This window comes from Thamnophis elegans, chromosome 2 (genome assembly GCF_009769535.1).
Source record: "Thamnophis elegans isolate rThaEle1 chromosome 2, rThaEle1.pri, whole genome shotgun sequence".
NCBI classification, from domain to species: Eukaryota; Metazoa; Chordata; class Lepidosauria; order Squamata; family Colubridae; genus Thamnophis; species Thamnophis elegans.
In genome coordinates, this window is record NC_045542.1 from 103,978,626 (window position 1) to 104,005,253 (window position 26,628).

The 26,628-nt window shown below is 37.8% G+C and overlaps 1 protein-coding gene across 2 annotated transcripts in view; it reads left to right on the forward strand.

Moving 5' to 3' along the window:
• Nucleotides 1–26,628, forward strand: part of TEX264 (testis expressed 264, ER-phagy receptor) — a 172,061-nt gene that overhangs the window by 43,108 nt on the left and 102,325 nt on the right. For both annotated transcript variants that reach the window (XM_032209477.1, XM_032209478.1), the window contains exon 5: nucleotides 5,711–5,932. In XM_032209477.1, coding sequence (XP_032065368.1) covers nucleotides 5,711–5,932 — 222 coding nt within the window. The remainder of the gene's footprint in view (nucleotides 1–5,710; nucleotides 5,933–26,628) is intronic.

Consider the following 26,628-nt stretch of genomic DNA (forward strand, 5'->3'; position numbering starts at 1 on the left):
AAATATTTGTTAAGTGAATTTGCCCCATTTTACAACCCTTCTTGCCACAGTTGTGAAGTGAATCACTGTGGCTGTTAAGTTAGGAATATGGTTACTAAATGAATTCTGTTTCCCTGTTGACTTAGCTTGTCAGAAGGTTGCAAAGGTGATTACATGACCACCACCACCCCCAAGACACTGCAGCCATCATAAATTTGAGTCAGTTGCAAAGCATCCAAGTTTTGATCACCTCACCATGGGGATGCTCATAAATGTGAAAAAATGATTGTAAGTCACTTTTTTTGGTGATGATGTAACTTTGAACAGTCACTAACTGTTGTAAGTTGAGGACTATGTATACTGTAAAGTCTAATATCCCATCCTCAAGTCTGTTGCCAAAATGAGCCATTGTTTAATAAGAAATCTTCCTAGCAATAAAGTTGAGAGATGTTGAGTGTTATGCTCCAACAACATCTAGAGAACCACAGATTGCTCACTTTGTATAACTCTTGTACTATAAAAGTCTTGAGTGTGTCTTATTGCAGAATTAAGCCTCCAGGTTTTTCCACTATAATCCTGCAGCTAAATTGTGTGGTGATTTGGAGGGAATATTCTTACACCCCATCTCTCATGCCTATCAAGTTTTTCCTCCTCTGTCATTAGATTGGTGATTTAATTTACGAATATTTTGATGGCTCATTAGAAGAACAAACCCATAGGCTTGTAAGGGTGACATTATTTCATCTCGGTTCTTAAAAGCAGTAATGCAGCACAGTTCTTTAAAAGTTTTATCTTTTCTGTTCAACTGGTTGAACATAGAATATTTTCTATGTATTGGTTTGTTCTGCATTGTAATCTGTAGCATTATAAATTGATTTTGAAAGAAAATTTAGTCTGATCAGATAAGGAAGGGAGTTAATGTTGTTGCATCAGTGTATATTCAGGCCAGATTATATCTGCTCAGTGACCCACATTTTCTCAATTGAGACACAGGGGAAAAATATGTGAAACTTTATCATTTGTTTCTTTTTAGCTTATTTTTTTTATAAATGATTCAGTTTTAACACTGTGGCGACAACCTGAACATGACAGTCCCTGACAAACATCATTCTGCAACTGATGTCCTATATCCGTGATGGCAAACCTAAGGCACATGTACCAGATGTGGCATGCAGAGCCCTCTCTGTGGGCATGTGTGCTCTTGCCAGCTGCTCTTCTGGTTTTCCCAGCCAGCTGGTCTTCCCGGGCGCCGGAGTGCCTAAAAATGGCCCGAAAAACGGCCATATAACAGGAAGTTTTTCGGGCCATTTTCCAGGCTATTTCTGGGCCGTTTTCTGGGCTGTTTCCAAAAACGGTCCAAAAAACAGTCCCCCAAAATGCCCCAAAAGCAGGCATGCGTGCCCCAGTCAACTGGTCTTTGGTTTTCTGGTGCTCCGGCATGCATGAAGACCAGCTGACTGACGCGTTTGTGTGTGCCGGAAAACCAAACACAAGCTGGCCGGCACGAGCATGCGCACTGGCCAGCTGGTCTTCGGGTTTGTGGCGCTTCAGCGCATGCAAATACATGTGCATGCAAATACATGCACATGCATGCACGTTCCAGTTTGGGCACTCGGTGCTGAAAAGGTTTGCCATCACTGTCCTATACAATAAAGCTTCTACCTCTACTGTGATTCTTTCCATAATGAATGGAGGAGATGTATCCTTCAGTGGAGATTAGAGCACAAGATGCCAGGTTTTGGATCTGCCCACAACAAAACATAACATGCCTAGGTGTTTAGTGGGCATGGCTATGTGCTGCAATTCTATAGCATGGATGAGGAAGTTCCAATGCACTGTTAGTTAAAGCGTTTACTTAGGTTGGGCATTGCACTTTCTGGCTCAAAGTTTGATTAAGACGGGGATTAAGGCAGTTGGGGAAACTTCTCTCATAGGATATAAAAATTTGAATTATGGAACAAAATCAGTTAGACTTGGCTACTAGGAGAGAATGTGCTGTGCTGTGGATGGGGATAGAGCAGTTTGGGGAACTTTCCAGATGGAAACATTATTTTGGTTATTTTATGATGCAAATGCAATTTTAGAGATTTTATATAGCCCCCAAACAACAACAACAAAGAAAAAGTTTTTCAGTTCATTTTTCTAACTTTTGTCCTTGACGTAGGAGTGGCCTTGGGGACTAATTTTGAGGAGCAAAGGGGAGTTAAATAATATGGGTAAGAGAATGGTAAGTTTCCCCTGCTTGTTTATTAGTGTCATGAATCACATCTGACTATTAACATTCTTCAGTTCAAGAGACTTTGACTGCTATTTTTTTAAAAATATGCATCATAGATTAATAAGGTGAATACCTTGAATATCTTCAGAAAGGAATCAGAATATGGTGACCTTGTTTCTAAAACTGCAGAGGCTATGCTGATCATTGGATAAATGCCAGTATTTCGCCCAACAAAAACAACAGTCTGGTAGGTAGTGTTGGCAAGTGTTGTCTGCCTCACCTACCTCCATGTCTGCCTTGCTTACTTGTATTCTGGGCCAATCTTACAATGCTTCACCATGAGGACTTCCTCAAAAGTGAGGCACTTGGACCAGGAACAGCTGGATGGAAAGACTGCTGCTTCCATGGCTTTCTTGAATCCCGTGGGCCAGGTGGAAAAGGAGTGGGCAGATCCCCGCCCTGCAAATGGAAAGGCCTTTTGGCTTACCTAATAACAAATTTGTTTGATGAGGATCCAAACACACCATGTTAGCTTCTCACTGTGTAGAATAATAATAAGATATCAGGGGCATTGTTCTTCATTAGCAGATGGAGCAGTGAGGCCTTTGAACTGACAGTAGACAATGGGAGTTTATTTATTGTTTCTGTCATAGCAGACAATTAACTTACATTGGCTCTAATTGGTGTGTCTACTAAGTGTAATTGGCACTGGTGAATAACAAATGGATTTTCTGTTTCAGAAGTCCATGCAGTTTTCTACCAGAGAATGTCAACGCACATTTATGGAAAACATCTGTTTCTCCACTCCTTAGATCTGGAAGAGAGATTTGATAGATATCAAGAATGCTCATTTGCAAATGCAAAATCTGTTATCAAGCTTTGGATTTTAAGGTGCTACTCACCATTCATAAAGCCCTTCATGGTAGTGGATCTGACTATTTGAGAGACCGCCTTCTGCCAATTACCTCCCTTCGTCCCATCAGATCGCATAGAGTAGGCCTCCTTCGAATTCCATCCGCCAGTCAGTGCCGACTGGCGACTACGCGGAGGAGAGCCTTCTCGGTTGCAGCTCCGATGCTTTGGAACGATCTCCCCGTGGAGATTCGCACCCTCACCACCGTCCAGACCTTCCGCACAGCCCTTAAGATCTGGCTATCCCATCAGGCCTGGGGATAAGATCCTAATCTCGACCCGCCCGAATGTCGAATGAATGTTGTGTTTTTATTGGTTATTTTCCTTTATTCACATTTCTTTTGTGTCCTGTCTTACACTCCCCTCCTATGAAATGTAAGCCGCCCTGAGTCCCCTTAGGGAAAAGGGCGGCCTATAAATGTCAATAAAATGACTTAAAAAAAAATGTACAAGATTTGCCCACTTTTTAAAAAGCTGGCATATATCATTGTTACTCAAGAATAAATGGCGAAAGAACTAGTGCTGTTTATGCAAACCCTTAAATGGTGGCTTGTTAGAATTCTTTAGATACAATTGATAAGCAACTAAATAAACAGTAACTTATTTTCAAATTATCTGGGGATGTGTTGCAATTCCATCGTGGCAAAATGGCCCAAGAGGATTTTTCTAACAAATGCTATAAACAATGTCTTGGTAAATTTAATGATTAACTTCACACATGTGAATTGAAACCATTCCTTTAACATTAAATTTTCTAAATAAATGAATACTTTCTGATCTGAAATATATTTATTTGATTGACTGATATCCTATCTTTTTGGGGTATACCTCAAGGTGGTGTATATAAGGCTTTCGCTCCACAACTACAACCTTGTGAGATGGGGTTGACCCAAAGTCTTCCAGCCAGCTTTAATACCTAAGGGGGAACCAAAACCTATAGCTCCCTGTTCTTCTTCTAGCACCTTAATCACTATACAAAATGTTCTCTAATTACATTTTTTTCTCCTGTTACGGACGCATTGTGATTATTTAGTATCTGAGAAATTAGCTATCTACCTAAGTGTTTCCCTGTCCTTTGTGGCTCCATGTATTCCAGGGCTGATTCAGGCATTACAAACAAAGGAGTTATGGAGCCATATTAAAACTATAATTAAGTCATTTTAGTTATGCCAAGCTGAACTTTCACTCTAAAGTCTAAGAATTTTTTTTTAGATGTGCAAAATTAATGAGCTAAGCTGTCCCCTGTCATTTAGTTCCTTAGTGACTGTGAGCAAGTTATTTTCTGCCCTTGTCTAATCAGGGCTGCGAAATGGGACTATATTTCTAGCCAAGAAATAATGCGGCACTATATAATAGAAATTTCAATCCCAAATAAAATATTTTTAAAAAGAATAGCAAAATAGCTAAATGATGCACCAGTGAGGGAAATACCAACAAAATTTTGTGGATCTCTATAGCAAAAAAAAAATAACAAAACACCAGGATAGCATAAGCTTCTATGGATTGCAGTCTATTTCGGCACTTATGCAAGAATAACCTTAGCATGAAACAATTAGTCATTCTAATTTTACATTTCTATATCATACTTATATCATCAATAACATTGATAACTTGGCTTGTTAATTGGCAGGAATTATTTGGAAATTGGATGAAAAATGGCTTGTTTGTGCTTGCCATTAAACTGTATTGTACCTCATTTGTCCACTTCTTAAAGGGGGAATTTTAGAGTGCCATAAGAGAGATGCTTATTAAAGCTGGGGTTATTTTGTTACATATAAATCAACTTCCCACAATACGTATCCAGTTTACACAAGTTTATAAATGCATCTTTGTAGGTATTTGTGTTGTGTTTTAGCGAATATGAAACATCTGATGAAGAGATACCATTCATACAGCCTTGTAACTTGGTAGCTTCCTTAACCAGAGTTTCCCAACCTTTCCAGCTTTGTGGAAAGGAGGGGAAGAGGGGAAGGTTCCTCATGAGTGGTGGGCAAGCACCCATGCACACGCAGCTGTCTTTGTGTGAGCGACAGGCACGCGTACACCTCTCTCACACAAATGGAGCATGCACACACCTGCTTGCCCACTGCTAGTGCAAGTAAGGATGTGCATGTGAATGAATGTGCTCGCCTGCCATTTCTGGAGACTTGTTCCCAATAGCTGAAGGCTTTGTAGTGGGCTGTAAGCCAGGGACCCCTGCCTTTAACAATGTCTTTCCTTAAAACTGATATTTTCAACCTGCCAATCTTCTGGATGACTTTTAAGATTGATTGTTTTGCTGGAAACCTTGGACATGTGTCAAAAAAGGAAAAAGGATTGGCACTATTTTTGGAGTGTTCATTTAAAAAAAAAACCTCACCTTACATTGATTCTGATGAAAACTACCCTGTGGCTGTTATAGGTTTTGAGAAAAGAGCTATAGTTGGGAAAATAGTGATACATAACAAAATTTCTGAAGAAACCAAAATTCTCCAGAACAGAATACAGTCTGAAAAGAAAACTATAACAGGAGAGAATAATAAGACTGGTATATGTTATTATTTTAAATGTAGCATTGTAGTTCTTTCGCCTTCTAATACCAGTTCTTGCTTATTTCCATAGGTGGATCCAGAGAAATGTCGCTATGCTGTAGGTAGTGTCCTGAGTGAAGGAGACGACAAGCCATCTGAGAAAGTGATCAACATGTTTCTGAAGTATGGCTTCAAGATTATCAACTTCCCAGCTCCTAGTCATGTAGTCACGGCAACCTTCCCTTATACGACTCCACTATCCATCCATCTGGCAGTGAACCGTGTCCATTCAAGTCTTGATGTATACATCAAGGTGAGTGAAACAGATCTTTCATTTTGAGCCTGGGAGTTAAAATTCCATTAAAAAAAATTCTGCAGAGGATATATATTGTATGATGTATTTCTAGTTGATCACATAAATTCAGATCGTCTGCTATTCAATAAATGGCAAGCCATTAGTTGTGTTTCTGCTGTTGTGGACAACTAAATAAATATTCAGAAAATGTGAGAACTGTCCAATTGAACAAGTACTTGATTGAATGTTTTTATATACATTCTATGCTACAATAAGAAGCAGCTGGATGTTCTTCAGTGGAACTATCTGAACACAAAGGGCTTGGGACAGGTAGATCTCTGACAAAGGTAAATTCCCCTTTTTAGATACTCATCATTGTATTTCCTATTTGCATTTCTCTTTTCAGGTTATTGGACAAGGTCCCAGCTTTACTTAGCGGAGCATATGTGAATTCATAATTGTTAAATTGTCTTTCCAGTAGGGCACTTCAGAGTAATATTTAACTCATGGCTCTAACCAAGATGGTGAATAATATTAAATAGTAGTGATGATTTTGTGTAGAGTTCTGTAGTAGTCTGGGCATGTTTGCTATGCTCCTAACATTTTTGCTTTTATTTTTCTATGTAATCCCAAGGTGAAAGATATTTTGTTATAACTTTTCTAGCTATTTGAGAAAGGTTAGGGTTGAAATCTTGTTAAAGCTGTTTGAAAGTGAACATGTCTAGGACTCATAACATCTCTTTTCTAGAGATTTTCCTGTATATCTGCCGATAGGTTTTAATAAGGGAGAGAATAATGACGCTTTGTGAGTGAGGAGAAGTTCAGTGGGAACCAGCCCTGTTCTATTTGAAGGGAATATCTCTCTTTTATCTCTTAGACATGAGGAACATTTCCATTCATATCACCTGTACAGCGTGACTGATTCTTATTTCCTGTCAAACTAATTCTCCACTGAAAATTTTAACTGTGGAAAGCACATCACTAAATCTCAACTCTCACTGAAACGTTTGCCATTTAAAAAAAAAAAGTACTATGTGAGAACGCTGTGTTTCACCACACCTGAGATTTTAGATCTCTAAACAGTAGGGTTGCTTTTGGAAAAGGGCCATTCAGTTAGATTGTTTATTATCTGTCTCAGATATGGGCTCATACTTGAATGGCTACATCTTGGAAAAGGGATGATCTGTTTGAAAGCAAAAAATTGTTAAAGGCAAAGGCAACACAATTAAATTAAACTGTTGAATAAGCCTCATCCTCGGGGTTTTCCTCTGCTTTCTTCTGCTGCTTGGAATGTAGATCATGAAGAAAAAAACTTGGGAACAACATGGGCAGACCATGAATATAGACATTTTTTTTAACCTAAAGCTATTTTTATTTTATTTTATTATCAAATTTGCATAGCTGCCCATCTCACCAAATACGACTGTGGGCAGTGTACAATAATTAAATAACAAAACATACAAAACCAGGAAATATGAAACATGTAAAATGAAGATTAAAAGATAAAAAATTATAAAAACAAATATATCAGCCTTAAGCAAAGGGAGGATAAGAATGAGCACCTAGCCACAGAACCATTGGAGCATATCTCTGGTTCCCTGAGAGCACCAAACCTAATTAGATAACCAGGTTTTGAGGGACTTCTGGAATATCAGAAGGAATGGATCTAATCCAGAGATGTCAAACTGGTGGCCCACAGACCGGATGAGTCACATGCAGGCCATACACATCCCAGCTCTGCAAAGGGGAAAAACGTGGCAAAATGTCACATGACACTGCTAATTTGACATCCATCATCTAATCTAAGTGGAAGAATATTCCATAAGGCAAGCGCCATGGCAGAGAAGGCTTGCGGTCTGAGACCCAGCAGGTGTAAGACTGTAGCTGATTATATCTGCACATGCTCTGCCAGATCTAGTCAGGCAGGCTGATGTAATTGGGGAGAGGCAGTCCCATGTGATAAAAGGCTTTAAAGCTTAAATTTAGGACCCGTGCTCAGAAGCAAGCTGGTAAACAGTGCACCTTATGGATCAGAGGTGTAACATTCCCTGTTCTAGAAGCGCACACTGTTGCATTCTTTGCCAGCTGAAGCTTCTGGATACACTTCAAGGCAGCCCCATATAGAATACATTGCAGTAGTCCAATCTGGAGATGACTAGAGCATGAGTAACAGAAGTGGGTTGCTCCTGGTTCGTCCCAGTTCTGCCGAACCAGTAGTGGAATTCAGGCCTGGGTCGCAGAACCAGCAGCGCTTCCCTCAGCATTGCTGGGGCGCTACCATTTTTGTTTTTAGTGACTGCGCGTGCGCAGTTCACTGTCAATTGTTCTGCGCAATTTACATTGAAAAGTGCATGTGCATTGCGCATGGGTTGCGTACCGGTAGTAAAACCGGCAGCAACCCATCCTTGATGAGTAACTGTACTGTTATTAATTATGAACCTTTAAAAAAAAACTATTTAAAAAGACAAAAACTAACAAAAACTAATATTTAGAATACATAAAGAAAGGAAAGAAGAAAGCAAATATACAGAAAAAGAAAAAATATATAAAATAGCTTTCAATTTTTTTTACAGAAGCCACAAGTATAAATGTAAACTATGGTTACAGCGTGACTTTTATTTTTTCTATTATTATTTTTTAATAATCAAAACCATATATCATATGTTTACTTTTTTCTGTTTGATGTAAAAAAATCTATAAAGTGATTCCAGATAACATTAACTGTAGTCATCATATATAAAAACAAAATTCCATATTTTTCCCCAATTGTTTATTGATCAATCTGAATAGAAAAGTCTCTGGTTTCAATTGTATATTAATCTTAAAAAAATATCTGAATTAGTGCATAAAGTTGAGTCCAAAAATTGGCTTTTTTGCACAACTGCTATGCATCCCCACTTGGTCGCATTTCCAACATAAATTTACCTTTATACATTCTAGACAATTTTTCTTGTGATATATACCAATGATATATCATTTTATAATGAATTCTCTTTAAGAATTCAATGTCAATTTCGGCCTTTTCAACCACATATTCTTCCATTATTCCATTTTGCATGTTATAATGAAATTTTTTAGCTTATTTATCATTCTTTCATTTGTTCTTCTGTTTCAAATTTCAGTGGAAATTTTAGCAATAACATGTTCATAACTTGTATATAATTCTGTTTTAAACTCAGTCTTACAATGCTCAAACCCAAATTATCTTCTTTAAATCTTTCTAATAATTATACATAAGAGAACCATTGACAAGCATATCCTTCTGCCAGCATATCTTCTCTTGATTTTATTTTACATTCCCTGTGGCAAAAATCTAATATGTCCCAGCGTTAGTCATTTGTGTTTACTTATTATTTCTCTTCTATAATAGACTTCTTGAATTGAGAGCCACAAAGGTATTTTCAGGCACAACATGGGTTTATATCTATTCTATATTCTCTATATGGCATGTCTAACAAAATGATTTTTAATATCTAAGTAACCTTAGCTTTATCATACTATAAATATCCGCGTCCCTCAACTCTCGTGTCACAATCCTTCTAGTTCCAAAAGCCTTCTGTTTCTCAGCAATGTCTACTTTTGCATCCAAACCAAACAACAAACTGCAAAATATAATTTCAGATATGGTAAACCCAATCCTCTTTTTTTCTTTTATGTCTTACAATATTTTACATTTAACTTTGGTTTCTCCCCTGTCGTTAACTTTCTGCCTTTGTTTAATTAGTACATCAGTTGTCAAAGCAGGTATTTTCTTTCTGGAAAATCTCAGTAGAAATATTGTACCTTCTCCTCAATCTTAAAACCCATCTTGTTCGCCTATTCTGTTTACTCTTGTGTCATCGTATTTCGTTACTTCTGTTTATTAATCCTGAAACCTGCTAATGCACCAAATTCTTTTAGTTTTCCCATTAATATTTCAATTCCGTTTAAAGACGCTTCCAAAATCAGCAACTACTCATCTGCAAATCTTAATTTAAATTTTAAATCTTGCCTCTTCTTAAATCCTCTTATCTTGTGCGTCTCCATTCAAGATTTCCAAAATGAACAGAAGAGGAAAGAGTGGAGAGCCCGGGCTTTTTCCCTTTTGTCTCTCACATGGTTTGACTAGAGCTCCACTAACAATAATTTGTACTTTTTGTGAAGGATACATTGACTATACCCCTTTTATAAAATTCTTTCCAAAAGGCATATCTTCCAAAACTTTAAACAGAAAAGTGCAATTCAAATTGTCAACAGCTTTCTCTGCATTTAAAAAAATTAATTCAGCCTGTTTCCATTATGCTGCTCCAATATTCTAGCTCGGTTCTGATACTATCTTTTAACTGACTTTTATTTTAAAAAAACCACATGGGTCTTCATGAATACATTCTTGCAAAATTATTTTTAAACTTTCAGCTAGGATCATTGTGAACAAGTTATAATCATTATTCAATAAATGATATTGAATTATAATTTCTTATCGAAGTCAAATCTTGTTCTTCTTTTGGTGTTAGTCCTATATTAGCCTCTTTCCAAGTCTGGAATCTTTCCTTTGTGTAAATTAGAATTCATCATATTTTGTAGAGCTTGTGAGAGTTCATCCTCAGATCATTTATAGTAACAAACTGATAATCCCTCTGGTCAAGGTATAGGTAGTCCTCAATTTACAACAGTTTGTTTAGTCAACGTTCGAACTTACAACGGTACTGAAAAATGTGACTGTTTTCCAAAGTTATGACCTTTGCATCCCCGTGACCATGTGATCAAAATTCAGATGCTTGGCAAATGGTTCATATTTATGACCGTTGCTTTGTCCCAAGGTCACCTGTTGTGACCTTCTGACAAGCAAAGTCCTTAACAGCTGGCTTACTAACTTATCAATTGCAATGATTCACTTAACAACTGTGGCAAGAAAGGTTGTAAAACGGGGCAAAACTCAATTAACAAATGTCTCACTTAACAGAAATTTTGCCCTCAATTGTGGTTGTAAGTTGAGGACTCCATGTATTTTTCATAATTTAATCTTTTTATAGCTTCAGAAACGTATAGATCCATTCATGTTTCCCGTGTAGAAATTTGTCGATAAATGTCTTGTAGATTCTGTTTTTCTAAATATTCAACTATTTTCTTCAAAGAGATACCATGTCCTTTATACAAATTAGAATAATAGTGCTGAAATGATTTTTTGTAGCCACATTGCTCGTTAATATAGAGTCAGTTTCAGTATCATTTTTGTTTCTTTGTATTTTTATAATTAATTTACGAGCCATTTCCCTGATTTACTTGCAAATTGATTTTTTGCTTTAATTCATTTATTTTTATTTCCATTTTTCTTAATGTTAACATTGACAGCTGTGTAAAAGTTGGATTTGATGATACGTATAGTCTCTTTGGGCACTGATTTCCACTTCAATACTGTCTCTGCTCCTTCAGAGAAACTAGATCATTAATAGACCCTAATCAGGGGTGAAATACTACCGGTTCGGACTGGTTCATTACCGGTTCACCTGAACTGGTAGTAAAAATATGCTACCAGTTCAGGTGAACTGATATTTCTGATGATCAGCTGTAATGCATGATTTATATTAACTAGAAAGCAGGATTTCACATTTGTGCTTACATTTGCGAACTGGTAGCGAAGCTAAGTAGATTTCACCCCTGGCCCCAATGGAAGCAACAAATAATAAACTGTTCTGAGGGTGTATTCTCTCTGTTACCTCTGCTTTTGGAACAAAGATGTAGCTAATTTTATAATAGCTACATACTGTATGTGCAAGAAGTAGATAAAGTGAATTCGTAATCTAAATCACTTGTTTTGGAATCTGTAGCTGAATCCAGAAGCACTCACCTTGTTTATGGAAGAGAAGCACCCCATTGCAAATATTGTTCATCTTTTGCATGACACAATTATTTATGAAGTGCCTGGGCAAGAATCCCAGTCTTGTGAAAAGCTCTGGCTGCGTCTGGCTTTGTGCGATTTTGAAGATTCATGCCAAGCTTAGCATATCACACTCCATGATTTGCATTGGAATTCCCAAAGTCCTTTTAAAAGCAGTAATCTGTCTTTAGTTGTGGATTCTGTTCATTGAATAGTTTTATTTATTAAGTTCAGTAGTAAGGAGCGCAGGTTTAAATGGCAGCAGAATATGCAGAATGTTGTGGCATCTTGCCATATTCCTTTTGCTTATACTTGATTTTCTCCTGGGATTGCTGTCCTGTAGTGCTGATAAGAGGTAAAACCCTTGGTTCAAGAAACTATGGGATTATGAAGGGTACTTTTTTCAAGAGGCAACTGGACTTCCTGGGTTTTTGTTTTTCTTTGAAGAGCTCAGAGCTGAAGAAGCTTCTTGGATGAGAAGTGAAACCTCTTCAAAGAAAACCCCCATCCAGAAAGTCCACTTGCCTCTTGAAAAAGCATCTTTAGGGCAAACCATCACCTGGATGACATAATCTCCATAGACATTGAACTATGGAAGTACCGCATTTTTTGGAGTATAAGATGTACCTTTTCCCTCAAAAAAGAGGGTGAAAATCTGGGTGTGTCTTATATACTGAATACAGCATTTTTGGCCTCCTGAAACCCTGCCCCCTTTGCAAAAATGGCCATGCATAGCTTTTAGGAGGCTTCCAGAGTGTTCCTGGGGGCTCGGGAGTGTAGAAATGAGTGAAAAACGGACCATTTTTTGCTTGTTTTTGGTCCCCCAGCCCCCAGGAGGACTCTATAAGCCTCCTAAAGGGCATGCATGCCAAAAATGGGCCCATTTTTGTGAAAAACAGACCATTTTGGGGAGGTCTGCAGAGTGCAAAAACTTTTTTTAAATTTGCCTCTTCAAAATCCTGGTGAGTCTTATACTCCAGTGTGTCTTATAGTCTGAAAAATATGGTAGGTACAGCATTTGTTTACCAGTTTCCTTTGTCTATAACTGTGGCCAGTTGTACAAGCTTTGTGATGCTTTGAGCTGATATGGATGGTAGAGAGGGAAAGGAGAAGAGCTTCATCACTGGTGTTAAATGTAGGCTTGCTTTGTGGAGTAGAATTGACATTTTGATGCTGTAGGAAAGGTCCTGGAGAGAGCATCTGTCACAAAAGCGCTGAAAATATTAAAACTAAAAAGAGAGCTGCAGATTATGCTGAAAACACCTGGTAGCTTTTTTAATGAGACTGTTTAATGGAATGCATTCAGAATCTAGATGCTTACATTTCTCAGACTGAATGAATAATGCCATAAATTGAAATTCTCGGAAACAGAAATCGAAGACAGAAACTTATATCTGCTTGGTGTGTTTATCTTTCTTGAGAAACAGAAACAGATGGGGATAGTATTGCAAATTTCAGTCACCAAAGTGGAAGAGCATAGAATGAGAAGCAGGTTGGAATTAGTTGCATAGTTATCCTAGGCACAATGGCAAATGACTCTGTGATAATGTATTTTCTAAATTGCTTTTTAAAACCATCTCACCTGCCCACTATTAATCTTGAAAAAGATTGAAAACTTGATTCAGGGAATCGCTTCTCCTCTCCCCACAAGTGATACATATTTTCTAGCTTGATCATTACACTGGTCGTTACACTAATTCAGATTTATTAGTCAGATCCAGTTAAGATTTTGACAGAAAATTGTCAGGGTTTTGGGCCCATGTTTGAACTATAAATTTAGCTTTTCATAAAATACAAGAGATTATGCTGTTTAAAATCTGCCCGATCTTCACTTCAATCTAGAAAGTATATCCGGCACAAGCTATAAGCTCTCCTATAAACTAAGAAATAAAGTAATGTTGCTCTCCTACTGTACTATTAGCTCTTGGTTTAAGGAATGTGTTATATTTCCCATTCTACATGTGGCAAATATATTCCCAAATAAATCTTGATCTTTTAAATTAAGGGAGCAGCAACATCATTGTTAGAAGTCATTGTAGGTTGGGTAGTATAGAAGCATAATAAAAAACAATAGCAGCAATGCCAAGCTGGGAACAGAGGGTCTCAGAAGAAATCTGTAGAGTGGATTAGTGAAGCTAGCAATTCTACATTCATTGTGATAAATGATTTCCCCTCCTCTGATGTGGCCTTTGACCATACAGATTTGTGAAGAGTGCTATATGCTACTTGAAATTACATTTGTAGACATTGTGATAGCATCTCAGTTCCATATTCCAAAAAATATCTGGGTAAAATAAAGTAAAAGAAATGAAACAGATATAAACACACTTGATGTTTGGTATGCACTTTTATCTAAATAAAGTACAAGAGCTATATTTTGTCTCTCACTGTTGCTTGTTTCTTGGATAGATAGCCTTGCTAAGACCATATTTTATGTAAACATTAAGATCATTAGGCTTTTTAAAAAAATGTCATGTAGTATCTCAGACTTAAGATGGAATAAAGTTAAGAATTCCAGTGGCTTGACAATGTCACTATTCTTCATTTATATACTGAAACATCACTGGATACTAGAAGTTATGTATTTTGGGGAAACTATGATGTATGGTACTATTTGATAATTCTATCAGAATGTAGGAGGTTTTTTTTTAAGAGAAGGAAAATTAATGTTGACTGTGACTGCATATCCATTTTTTGTCTAGGTTGTTATTGAAGCGGGAGAGCAAAAAGACTCATATTGAAGAAACTAGCAGTGCTGTAATGTCCCATTTTCTTTGCAAAGTCAGTTATGTCAATCCCTTCTGGCTTGAAAATCTCATTCTCTCTCCTATACTTTAGCAACTTTTAAAAACGTGGCAGTAGGACATGCAAGCATCCAGGCTTGTCACCATCTGGCCTTTCTGTTTCACCAGGTTTGCACTTAAGCCCTGAACTGTCAAGGTTCTTGTCTCCCTCCCACCATGTGAATTACTTGGAATTCTGCATTTTATTTCTGTTCACATGCCAAAGCAGACGTTTGCAGACTTTCGAGCCGGCGGGAGGTCAGCCTTTTTGAGGTATCATTCCTGAATCAGAGACGTTCTCACATCATCTGGCTGGTGTAGCAAACAGCATCTGCTTCCCTGGCACCTGTTGGAGAGGCAGGGAAAGAAAATAAGGGAGAAACTTCCACAGAAACAGGTGACCTGTGCACATTTGCTGAGGGGAATATGAGTTGCCATGGAGACAACTTCTCCAAATAGCTTCCCTTTACCTCCCCCAAAGCAACTAAGGCACAAGCAAGACATTTCTGATTCTGGTCTTAAAATATTAATGAGAGACTTTGGTCAGGTGAACTGAGCCAAAGAAGAACCTCTTTCTGCTTCTTCATCCCAAGGGCTCTGCAGAAAAGATAAAGCAGCTGATTTCTTCAAAAGGTCCCCATGCTAAAGATGAAATGCAGCTCTGGTTGTCTTTTTAAAAAGAGGAGGGTGAACATTTGGTTCAAACAATCAGCTGCCCTCTAGACCAGTAACTTAGCAGCTCATTTCAAAATGGAAGGAGGTGGAAAAAGAGATAAAAGCAAAAGCAAAAAGCAAAGCAAAGTGATGAAAAAAGAAGCAGTAATGATTGAAGCAGCAGAGTATAATCAGCAGCAACACAAAACTTGGCATGAAAAGATATTGGAGGCATGTAAAGAAAAATAGCAGGGAAAAAACCTCAGAGATTGCAGAGGATAAAAAAAAGGAATGAATTTTAAAAACACTGAAGATTATATAAATTGATGGTGCATTTCATTCCTTAAACGTTATGAGCAGACAGGCAATTTTGGGTTAGGCTAGGAAGGCTGTGGATTAGATTAATGTATCGCAGAATGTAAAAGTTGGAAAGGATTTTGGAGAACTTCTGTTCCAACTCCCAGGTCAGTGCAGGATTCCAGCATCCCTGGCAGATGACAATTTCAACTCTGCTGAAATACCTCTAGCAAAGGAAAGTCCATCAATCCCAAGGCAATCTGTTCTACTGGTCAACAGCTCCCCCCCCCCCTTCCATCAAGTCTGATTCTCGTAGAATGCCTGGACAAGTCCCTGCAATTTTCTTGGCAAGGTTCTTCAGAAGTGGTTTTGCCATTGCCTCCTTCCTACGCCTGAGAGAAAGTGACTAGCCCAAGTCATCCAAGCTGACTTTGTGCCTGAGGCGGAACTAGAACTCAAGCTCTCCCGCTTTCTAGTCTGATGCCTTAACCACTGCACCAAACTGGCGTTCCACAATATTCTTCTTGTTTCGCTTTATTTCCTTCCCCAAAGATATTCAATTAGACTGTAATTTGCAAGTTCCTGATTCTTGGTATATACCTTTCACATATAACTGCAACAATCTCCTTCTCTTTTTGTATAGACTAATATTTTTGAATGCGTTATACTCTCTAATTCTTGTGTTCCACTTGCAAGTTTCATCCTAGAAGACGTTGATCAGTGGACTTAACAGTCTTGTTTTTCTAGCACATCCTGAATGTTGGTTTGAAGAAGTGTTAGAAGAAATATCCAGGTCCAGTTCCAAGCTGGGAGAAAGGCACTGGAGGCAAAATGGAGGCTGGAGGCTGATTGGAAAGAGGGTCCAATTAGTGATGAAGCAGTAGTTCATGGGTGGTTCTGGGCAGCTGACCACATGGAGTTGAGAGTGAGCAGTATTTATGCATTCTTTTGGGCTTTGAACTTGAGCTTCCTGTTCAAGAACATGTATGCTGTTGGCTGTTGTAGGGGTCATAGCTGGCTCTGTAGGTTGTCTGAGCTAAGCTTTGTTGAAGCTTGGTCTGCTGATGCAATGAAGGAGCTTGTTGGGCAATTCCTATTGTGCCTAAGGGCTAATCCTATCTTTGTTCAGACCTTGCTGCAGGGAATTTGCTTATGAATAGAGCTACCTAGATCTCAATAAGTTCTTTACCTCTTAAGTGCTGACATCTGCCATCAAGAAAGGTGGGGACTGCTTTCTGCCTCCAAGAGCATGTTTCTCAATTTCTCATCCAGGAAAATATAATATTCTGCCTTTTAAATATTTCTCAAAATATTTCATTCTTCTAGTAGAGGAATGGGTGCTAACTTCTATAGAAGGCAGCACATTTCTATTAATAAGCTATCTGGCTAACATTTCTATTTTACTCCCTTTTCAAGGACTTCTTGATCATCATCTGTTCTTTCTCTTCTGGGCAAAGGCTGGAAGTTTTGTCTTATTATAGCTTGCATTGTCCATCCTTTAATGCCTATAGTCTATGAAGACTGTTCTTCTTCTAGGGATTTAGAAGCATCATAAACAACAAGGCCCTGAAATCTGTTCTGGAGATCCAAAATATAAGAGCTCCTCTTCACAGTCTTAGAACTTTGGGTCACATTCCTGCATCATGCTGTCTCCTCCATTTGGCTTTCTTCTGTTTCTAAGAAGTTTCTTCATGTAGTTGTCCCCCTGCAAATATCTTGTATCTAATTCAAAACTTTCTCATCTTCCCTGATCAACTGTAGAGTGAATGTTTTGCATCTTGCTGTTTTTAATCCTCTCTTCCTGGAAGAAAAATACAACAGTTTAAGAAAATCTACGGTCTCCTATGAAATTACATATGGAAGGAAACTTTTTATTAGTGTTTCTTAAAATGTTCTCTCCGGAACGTTTGCACTTTAAAAAATTATAGAGAATCCCCAAAGTGTTTTGTTTATATAAGTTATATTTAGCAATGTTTACTGTATTAACAATGAAAATTGCCACATTCACTGCCACTACTACTTCTCACAACTGTTTGATAGAATTTAATACTGTATTATTTTTCAACATAGGCTGGAAAATAATTTTGATTTCGTGGACCTTGACCTGAAAGGGCCTTGGGGGTACTTCCTGGTGTCCTCTGACTAACTGTTAAGAAACATTGCTTTATATGTTTCCATTCCCATGTAGACTTAAGAGTAGAACTTTTATTTGTTAATGTACTTGTCCTGGTCAGGAAATTGAAGGTCACATTTTAGACAATAAGCAACTGCATCTTGAATTATGTACAGCTGAATTAAGACCAGCAGTCTTGCAATTTCATATATAACAAGTGCTATATAAAGGAAGAAAACTGGTTCCCTTAAACTAATGAAAATTTGATAATTGAATTGCAAATCAACATTGTGTGTCTATTCTGCTGTTGAATCAGATTTTCAGTAACTAATTGGCATATTCTCTAAAGAATAGTAGTATTTCATTTCTTGCATGACTCTGAGAATGTTCTGTCCTGTTCTCAAGCTACAGGAGCATCAGTATCATAGGTTTATTGTTAATCACGATTTCTATTAATCAGATGATAATGGCAATGGCAAAACCAATGTGACAGTTCTTTTTTCTCAACTTAGCCAATAAAAACAACATTCAGAAGGACACATTACACATTTACATTCAGGTGAGTTTTGAATCTATCTGCAAGTTTCACTGAAGAGTGATTTCAGAACTATTGCTAATAGAGTTCTACATAGCAGCCTAAATTCTCTTTGTTCCAATATGGGTTTCTTCAAAACAGGTAGTTCTGTTTTGTGTCTGTGTGAGAGAGAATGTGCATGTGTGTGCGCACGTGTGCACCCTGTAACTCTAAATTCCTGAGTTTTGTTGGAATATACTGTATGTATACACATTTATTAGTTTCTTTGTCACATTTCTATATTTCTACAATCAAAAGCCTTTTGGTGGTACACAACATAAACAGTGTAAAATATTTGTTGAATATATAACCCACAGTATGCTTAATAAGCAATTAGCAAGATCAAAATCAACATAATAAACACAATAAAGGCATCATGTAAAACTACTGTATTTTCCAGAGTATAAGATGCACCAGAGTATAAGACGCCAAGGCTTTGAAGAGGCAAATTAAAAAAAAAAAGTTTTTGTACTCTGCAAACCTCCCCAAAGTGGCCCGTTTTTCGTGAAAACAGATCCGTTCCCCCCCCCCGCCCAAAAGGCATGGCCTTTAGGGAGCTTGCAGAGGACTCCTGGAGCCTGGGGCTGGGTATAAAAGTGAGCAAAAAATGGGCCATTTTTTCCTCATTTCTGCCCTCCCCAACCCTCAGGAGCTCTCTAAAAGGTTCCTACAAGCTATGCACGGCCATTTTGATGAAGGGGGCGGGGGTTTGGGAGGCAAAAAATGCTATATTCAGTGTATAAGGCACACCCAGATTTCCAGCCTCTTTTTTGAGGGAGAAAGGTGTGTCTTATACTCTGAAAAATACGGTAATCTACATAATAGCATCAAGCCATTCTGTAGGACTCCTACAAAAAAGAGAGCTACCTGTTTTTACCACTTTTGTAAACAGCGTTGGGAAGGGACATTTCTGGGGAATAGTATTCCAAAATATGGGTTCCATTATGGCTGGAGAAAGTGATTCTACAAGTATCTCGGCACCAAGTCAATCATATAGAATTTAAAGACTTAAAGCAGCAGTTTAATTTGCAACTGATATAGCCTATTAATAGCCAATAACAAGCAGTCTTGAATATGCTCACTTTTTTTTCTGCATTATCTTGTTCCTTGTGTTTTTTCTTTTTCCATGAAACAAAAACAATACTGTCTACGTACATGCATACATGCCTTAAAGGCATTGTAAAGCTAATATATTTGCAGAAAGTCTATTTACATTCTTCAAATGCTTGCTATATATTATTATTATAAAAAGCAAATACCTTTTTAAAACACTACCTAAAACAATAGGATGATTCTTGTAGTAATTGATAATGTTATTGTGGCATTACCTAATATAATATAAATATCAATAACCTCCAGTACTCTGATCACACTGATACATGAAAATGCAAATGATCTGTAGTGAAAATCAAGAAGCAGAGTGAAAAACTGGGACTAAGATTAAATAGAAAGAATACCAAATCCATGACAACAAGTATAGTAACCAGTCTTAAAATTAAAAATGAAGATGCTGAAGTGGTGCATAGCTTTTGTCTTTCAGGAACAACTGTCTACAGTAAAGAAATAATCAACCAAGAAATGTGCCATAGACTAGCACTTGGCAGAGTAGCCATGAAGACCTTGGAAAAAAATACTTAGAAGTTGGGAAGTGTCAAAAGATCAGGATCAGACAGGTGATGGTTTTCCCTGTGTCAGTCTATAGAAGCAAAATTGTACTTTGAAGAAGCAGGATAGAAAGAGTATCAACACTTTTGAATTATGGTGTAGAAAACTCCTGAGAATACCATGGACAGCCAATAAAAGAAATGAATGGATCATAGGACAAATCAACCCTAAGTTCCCATTTGAGGCACAAATTACTAGACTCACATTTTCATACTTCAGACACACTTTGCAATGATCTATCTTTTTTGAGGTCTATAATAGTGCGAAAGATGGAACAACAACAAAGAGAAGACAATGACCAGTGGCAAGATGGGTGGAGTCAATTATAGTAGTGATGGATGTAATATTGGAAGACCTGAAAGACCAGACTGGAAACAGATTGTCCTGGAGAAAGTAGAAAATAGCTGATAGTTGATATCAACCTGATACTCTTGATACTATGTAATTATGACTAACGTTGAGATTTTCAAAACAAGTAGGATGGATTTGTCCCTTCCCCTTTCCCTCCCTTATAGGAAGTTGAATGGTTTTGGTCTTTGTGTTACTACATACTCCAGCCCAACATCAAAGCAGGAATGGATTATGTCTGTTGATATGCAGAACCTTTTGTTTCATCACTGGCAGAAAGCTTGGTAAAGGGCAAGAAGTTGTGTGAAGTAGGTCCAGATTGCTCACTTTCACCAGTCTGCTTTGTGTGGTATGCAGTTTGAGCCTCTCTGCCTCCCACTTTAAAAGGCTTGCTTTTTCACTTATCTCACAGCAACCACGGTGAGCTTCCTTGTCCTATAGTGTGCACTCATTTTAACAAGTGTTATACTTGTGCTTGGCAGTCACTTTTGTACTCTTGAACCTTCCCATATGTGAAAGCAGTGGGGCAAGAGACTCTTCTACTGTTGTCGAACTTGCCTTGGGCAGAAAAGAGATAAGTAGCGCAAACTAAAATATGGCACATTTGTTGCTAGGCAACCCTCTGTCTAGCAGCAAGGTAGATATGGTGTTCCTTGTTTCCTTTTTTCAACTACCATTTCTAATGGGGAAGGAGCACTTTCATATTGTCTTTAGGTAAAAAAAATATCAGAAACTATCCTAAAATAAAGTGTTTACAATCTCTGTGCCCAATGTGTTCTTGCTCAGTTCTCTTGCTCATGCTGAAAAAGATGATCAGAATAGAAAAGAAGAAAGAACGTCAGAGAAAGCCGTGTGATTATGAAAAGACTTTCCTATAACTGGTATTATTATTTTTTGGTTTCTTTTACTCACAAATTCCATCAGATGTTAAACAAATTGTTGACTCAGAAGCATAGATGTTCTGATATATGGAATAAAGAGGAGATAAAAATGTACACAAGCTATTTGAATTCTACCAGTCCTTCCTACCTGTCAAGCTCTCAAAATATCAGGAGACAAAAAAACAACATAACTTTCCTGTCCTTGGGTAAATGTTTTAATGACAGTGATCAGTATTAAAATGTAGCCTGCCATTTCTAGGAGCATTTAACTATTTCCTGAGTGTAATTATTCATCTGTGGCATCAGAAATTAAGCTCATAAGCAGAGCATAGGAATATCTTAACAAAAAAGAAAGAATTCCATGCTTTCCATTGGAAGATCTTTATTGCTCTGAGACCTCTGCCTTATGACAGCTTAGAAGGTGTTTTTCATTACTTTATGGCAGTGTCTCTCACTAAGAATGCCACAATTCCAGGCCATATTTTGTTGGACATCTTCCTTCCTTCTCTCCTTCCTTCCCTCCCTCCCTCCCTCCCTCCCTCCTTCCTTCCTTCCTTCCTTCCTTCCTTTCTTAATACAATTTATTGTATAAATCTGTAGCCAATACTGCACTTATCTAACAATATTATTTTATTTTATTTATATGAATTTTCTACCAGTCTTGTTTAGCTATTTTAACTTTCACAGTTGATCCTTAGTTTTGAACATCAGTTTTTAAAAATTGCTATACTTGTCAGCCATCAGGAATATTTATGAAGACTTCTATAGATAAGACCAATCATGTACTTTGGAGCTGTACTCCAGAAACTGAACAATAGGCTTGCTATCTTCTGCCTCAGAACAAGAACAACCATTGACCATGAACCGTCTTCCAATTTTTTACTGAGCTTTATATTTCCAAGGATGCTTAGTGACAGACAGTTGTCAGTGGTTTTAACCAAAAGGCTTCACAGAGGTTGGCACCCCAGCTGCATGTCAGTTCACATCAGTCTAAACTCTCAGTAACTTCTGGTAATAACTGCAACAAAACCTTTAAAAGATGCCCATAGCCTGATGTAGGATCCAGAGCTTTATTGAATGATTTAATTGCAGGAGAAGGCTGCCTTCTGTATGTGGTACTTAGTAAAACAGAGTTTTGATTGACTATCACATCTATTAATATTTGAAACACGTTGAAAGCTAGGTGATAGCAGGTGATAGGTCAGAATTACAATACATGTTTTTGCTAATAGAAAGAAAAGCTGGTTATTCAAGAAAATGAGGTATTTATAAATTATCCAGAATGTGTTGCTACTAAAACTGAATATTTCTGTACTGTATTGTACAAATGCAAAGACTGGTTGAGATATAGTGCGTCTTTCGGACATTTTTTTTTTAAAACCGACTTAATTAAAATGAGCACTTTCTCTCAGTTGCTATCAGGGAGAATGCATTAAATTGTTATGTTCTTAATGTTACCAAGCTTGCTAATGAAATGTCTCCAGGAAGAGAAGCAAACTCAGAGAACCCTAAGAACCCAACTTTCTGTGTTGGTTCCTAGCCAGCTGCAAATTAATTTACCAATCTGAGATCCTGTTTCCTTCATTCATGCAACCTCTGGGAAATTGCTTAAATTAATTTGATGACCTCTTTTGGACTGCCCTTGGCATTGGATCAGAGACTTTAGCTACTAATTTAGTGGTTTTTTAAAAAAAAACATTTAAGTAATCAGTCGTCAAGAAAAAATAAAATTAACATTATAAAAAAAAAGCCCTACACAAAAGTGAACCCCCCCAAAAATCACATAGTGGAGACTTTACATAAATGCTTTTGTATTTTTAAGGAGTGTGGAAGGAGAGCTTTGCCATGATCAGTGCATTTCCCTCCTTCCCCTCTCTTCCCTTCCAAATCTTCAGTCCTTCCAAAGTCTGAAGACTCTACCCACTCACCAACCATAAAAGGAGGTGTTATGGGTATATCAGTGAAAGGAATTGTGAAGGTATGAATCCTTATGGAAAGTAACCAGGAACAATGAAACCCGCAGGGTGTCTGAATTTGCCAAAGGTCTGTGAAGAAGACACCTCAGCCAGACCTTAGAAAAGAAGAGCAATGTGGGCAGTGACTGGGTGATGATCATGAATGATGTGATAGTTCCATGGCAGAAGCCTCAAAAGGACTTGAGGGATATCAGAAGTGGGTAACCAAGTGGCACATTATTAGTTGGAGACTTAAGAAGGCTAAAGGATGGAGACCCAGCCACACCTGGGAAATTACAAGATCTGGAGAATCACAGGCATAATAACCACATCAGCAAAAATAGACAAAATCCTAGGGGTCTAAAAGTCAACCATTCTTACCAAACAGCACTGTTTCACTGGCAAAAAAAATGTTTTGCCAATGAAAAATCTAGCAGGGACCAAAAAAAAACCCAAACAAAACAATAGAAAGATTTTCCTTGGCTTAGGCTGAAAACCTTTGCTGCTTGAAAAGAAATGGTGAAGCCTAACTGAGAAATAAGAAAGTACAGACACATGAAAGTAGAATGTAGATGAGGGGTACCTACATATAGAAATAAGCCAGAGATATAAAAAGAAGAAATAAACAGCACACTGTAAATATGTAGAAAAAGAAATAAAACATAGACATAAAAAATAAGAAACACCACTAGACACTTAGAAGTAACATATCTACCTAGAAATAATATAATTACAATAGGTAATATCAATATCAACATAGTAGTTTTTTGTTTTTATATAATTAATTCTCCCCTGCAACAAAAGGAGTTAAAATTCATCTGAAGTGAGTCAGTAGGCCTCCCTCTCTCCTCTCATTAATTACAAGCTAGATCAGTGACTACCCCCTCAAAAAAAAAACCCCACCTAAATAAGATAATTTAAAAAGTACAAAGTTCCATTGGCTAATGGTAGAGAAGCTCTGGCTTTGCTTTTCCCTGCAAATGCAGCCATGTATGTTGAAACTGGGGATAAGACAATGCTTTATGTAGCTCATCCCAAGTCTCTCCTACCTATCCCCCCCTCCCCTTAGTACTCTTAGTGTTGCAGTTTAATTTCTGACTCTCACAGGAGCTCAGCCTCCTTAAGTCTTGTAATGCCCCAGATAAATTGGCTACTGAAGGACATCATATGAAGGTTTACAAGGAGTCAGAGCCTCGTGGGAATGCTATAATAATCCTTTCACTCCAATAGTAATTGTTCTAGTTGGGGGCCCTGTCTGGAAAGTTCCTCCATGGTGAAGAACTTGAAGTCCGTTTCTAGCATTTTTTCATAACAAATGAAACAATTGGGTCACTGGCTTCTTTGGAAGCGATATTGGCATGAAAAATAATAAAATGTATAAACCCCTTCTGTCATTTTATGGGTTTCTTTCAAATCTGGACAGCTGACTATCATTTTCTAGGACAGAGGTCTTCAAACTTGGCAGCTTTAAGACTTGTGGACTTCAACTACCAGAATTCTCCAGCGAGCTCTTAGAGTGCCAAGTTTAGGGACCCCTGTTCTAGGAGTTCAGTAATAATTAACAGATCACAGCAAAAGATCATGATTCCGATTCCAAAAAATCAGCTGTAGTTTACTAAGGTATGTGCACTAGCTGAAGAAATTATATAAAAAAGCCTTACTGGTACTTTTGACAATGTGATGTTATTAAAAAATAATAGCCAATATGCGTATCTTTTAGTATCAAAGATGGATAACATGCTGTTAAAAATTCACAACTCAAGTGCTTTTAACTCTATCTACATTTCTTAACAACAAAATCTGGGTAATAATTTTTTGGACTCAAAGTAATATTTCCAAACCAAGCCTATAAAATGTATTTAATCAGGGATTTCCAACCCTGGGCCGGGGCCTATTCAGAACTGGCTCAAGTGAGAGGTAGGCCGGCATGCACAGGTGTGCAGCTTAACTTGTGCTAGCAGTGGGCCAGCGCACATGCACATGCATGCACAACTCCACTTGCATTAGAGTTGTGTGTGCATGCATGTGAGCGCTGGTCCACTGCTTGCATGGCCTGGTTCCATTCTCTCCCCCAGCCGGTCTGCTAAGCCACAAAGGTTGGGGACTGCTTTATTAAATGAACAGAAATGACTTTTGTATGTCATCATCATGTTAAAATTATTTGATTGTATTTATATGAAGCCAGATTGGTGTAATGGTTAAGGCATCAAGCTACAAACGAAGAGACTGTGAATTCTAGTATCGCCTCCAGTATGAAACCACTTGGGTGACCTTGGGCCAGTCCTCTATCACAGCAATCTCCAACCTTTCCAGCTTGGCGGACCAGTAGCCAGGGGATGACTCTCCATAAGCAGTGAGCAAGTGCTCACACAGCTCCATTTGCATGAGTGGTGGGAGCACGTGCCCTCTGCTTGCACAAATGGAGCTTCGCACATGTTCTTGCTGCTCACACGTGGAGGAGCACACATGCACACACTCATCTGCTGCTTTTGTGACCCAGTTCTGAACAGGCTACAGCCCGGTAGTGACCTGCAGTCTGGAGGTTGGAGACCCCTGCTCTATCAGACCTAGGAAGGAGGCAATGGCAAATCACTTCTGAAAAAAAAAATGAATAAAACAGAAGGGATTGGTCTGAGAAACAAATATGGAGTATTGTATGTCTGAGAATAACATTGCAGACCACTTTACCAAGGTTGGGTTGGCAATATATAAATCATGTAACAATGCTATACCTGTTCCTTTAAATCATACTGTAATATGTGATTGGTTGCTGTTTTCCTCAATCGGCCATAAGAGGGAGCCAGAATGACTGTTAGCTCTCTGCTCCTTAGATGCTGGGCTGATCTGATCTGAGTGCCGTGTGCTATTATAGGTTTTGCAACTGCTAGCAAACTTTGAGTTCTGAACTGATTATATGATACTGGACTATGTTATTTGGATTATCCCTTAACTGAAATGTTGGTTTGTGTGTTCTCCAACACAACTTTAACAACACTTCTTTGAACGTAGTCACTCTCCCAATGGGGAGCTCACCTAACAATTAAACAGAAAGGAAAAACAATATGAAGACACAATCACAGATAGAACAGCTTTAAAATGAAAGATTCTTCTCAAGATTTTTGGTTCTTGTTGTTATCCAAAAATATGTATTACCGAATGCTTTAGTCATATATTTTCTTAAAATCTGAATGCAGATTTGGTAACCTTTTAAGCAACAATAATAAAAAAGACAGTACATTATATATAGAAATAAAAAAAGGTGGCTGTCTTTTTTGCTGATTGATAGTGGCAGTATGAAGCAATGCTCTTTTAAGATATATAAAATTTCAAAGTGCTGTATCCTGGACAATGTATAAAGCCCAAGATAGCACCGACTACCCGTTTTCAGATTCTATTGTTTTGAAATAGCATTTCCTTTAACATCAATTGGGTTCACATGAAAATAATAGCACAGATTGTCTTTGGCTTGGTAGGTTTGATGAATCTACCCTTATGGCTTAGTACAGTAGAAGAATCAAGTTATTATTGAGTGTTCAAGGAAGTATGGATAAAAATATCCTGTTTTTTTTGTTATTATGGATACAGCC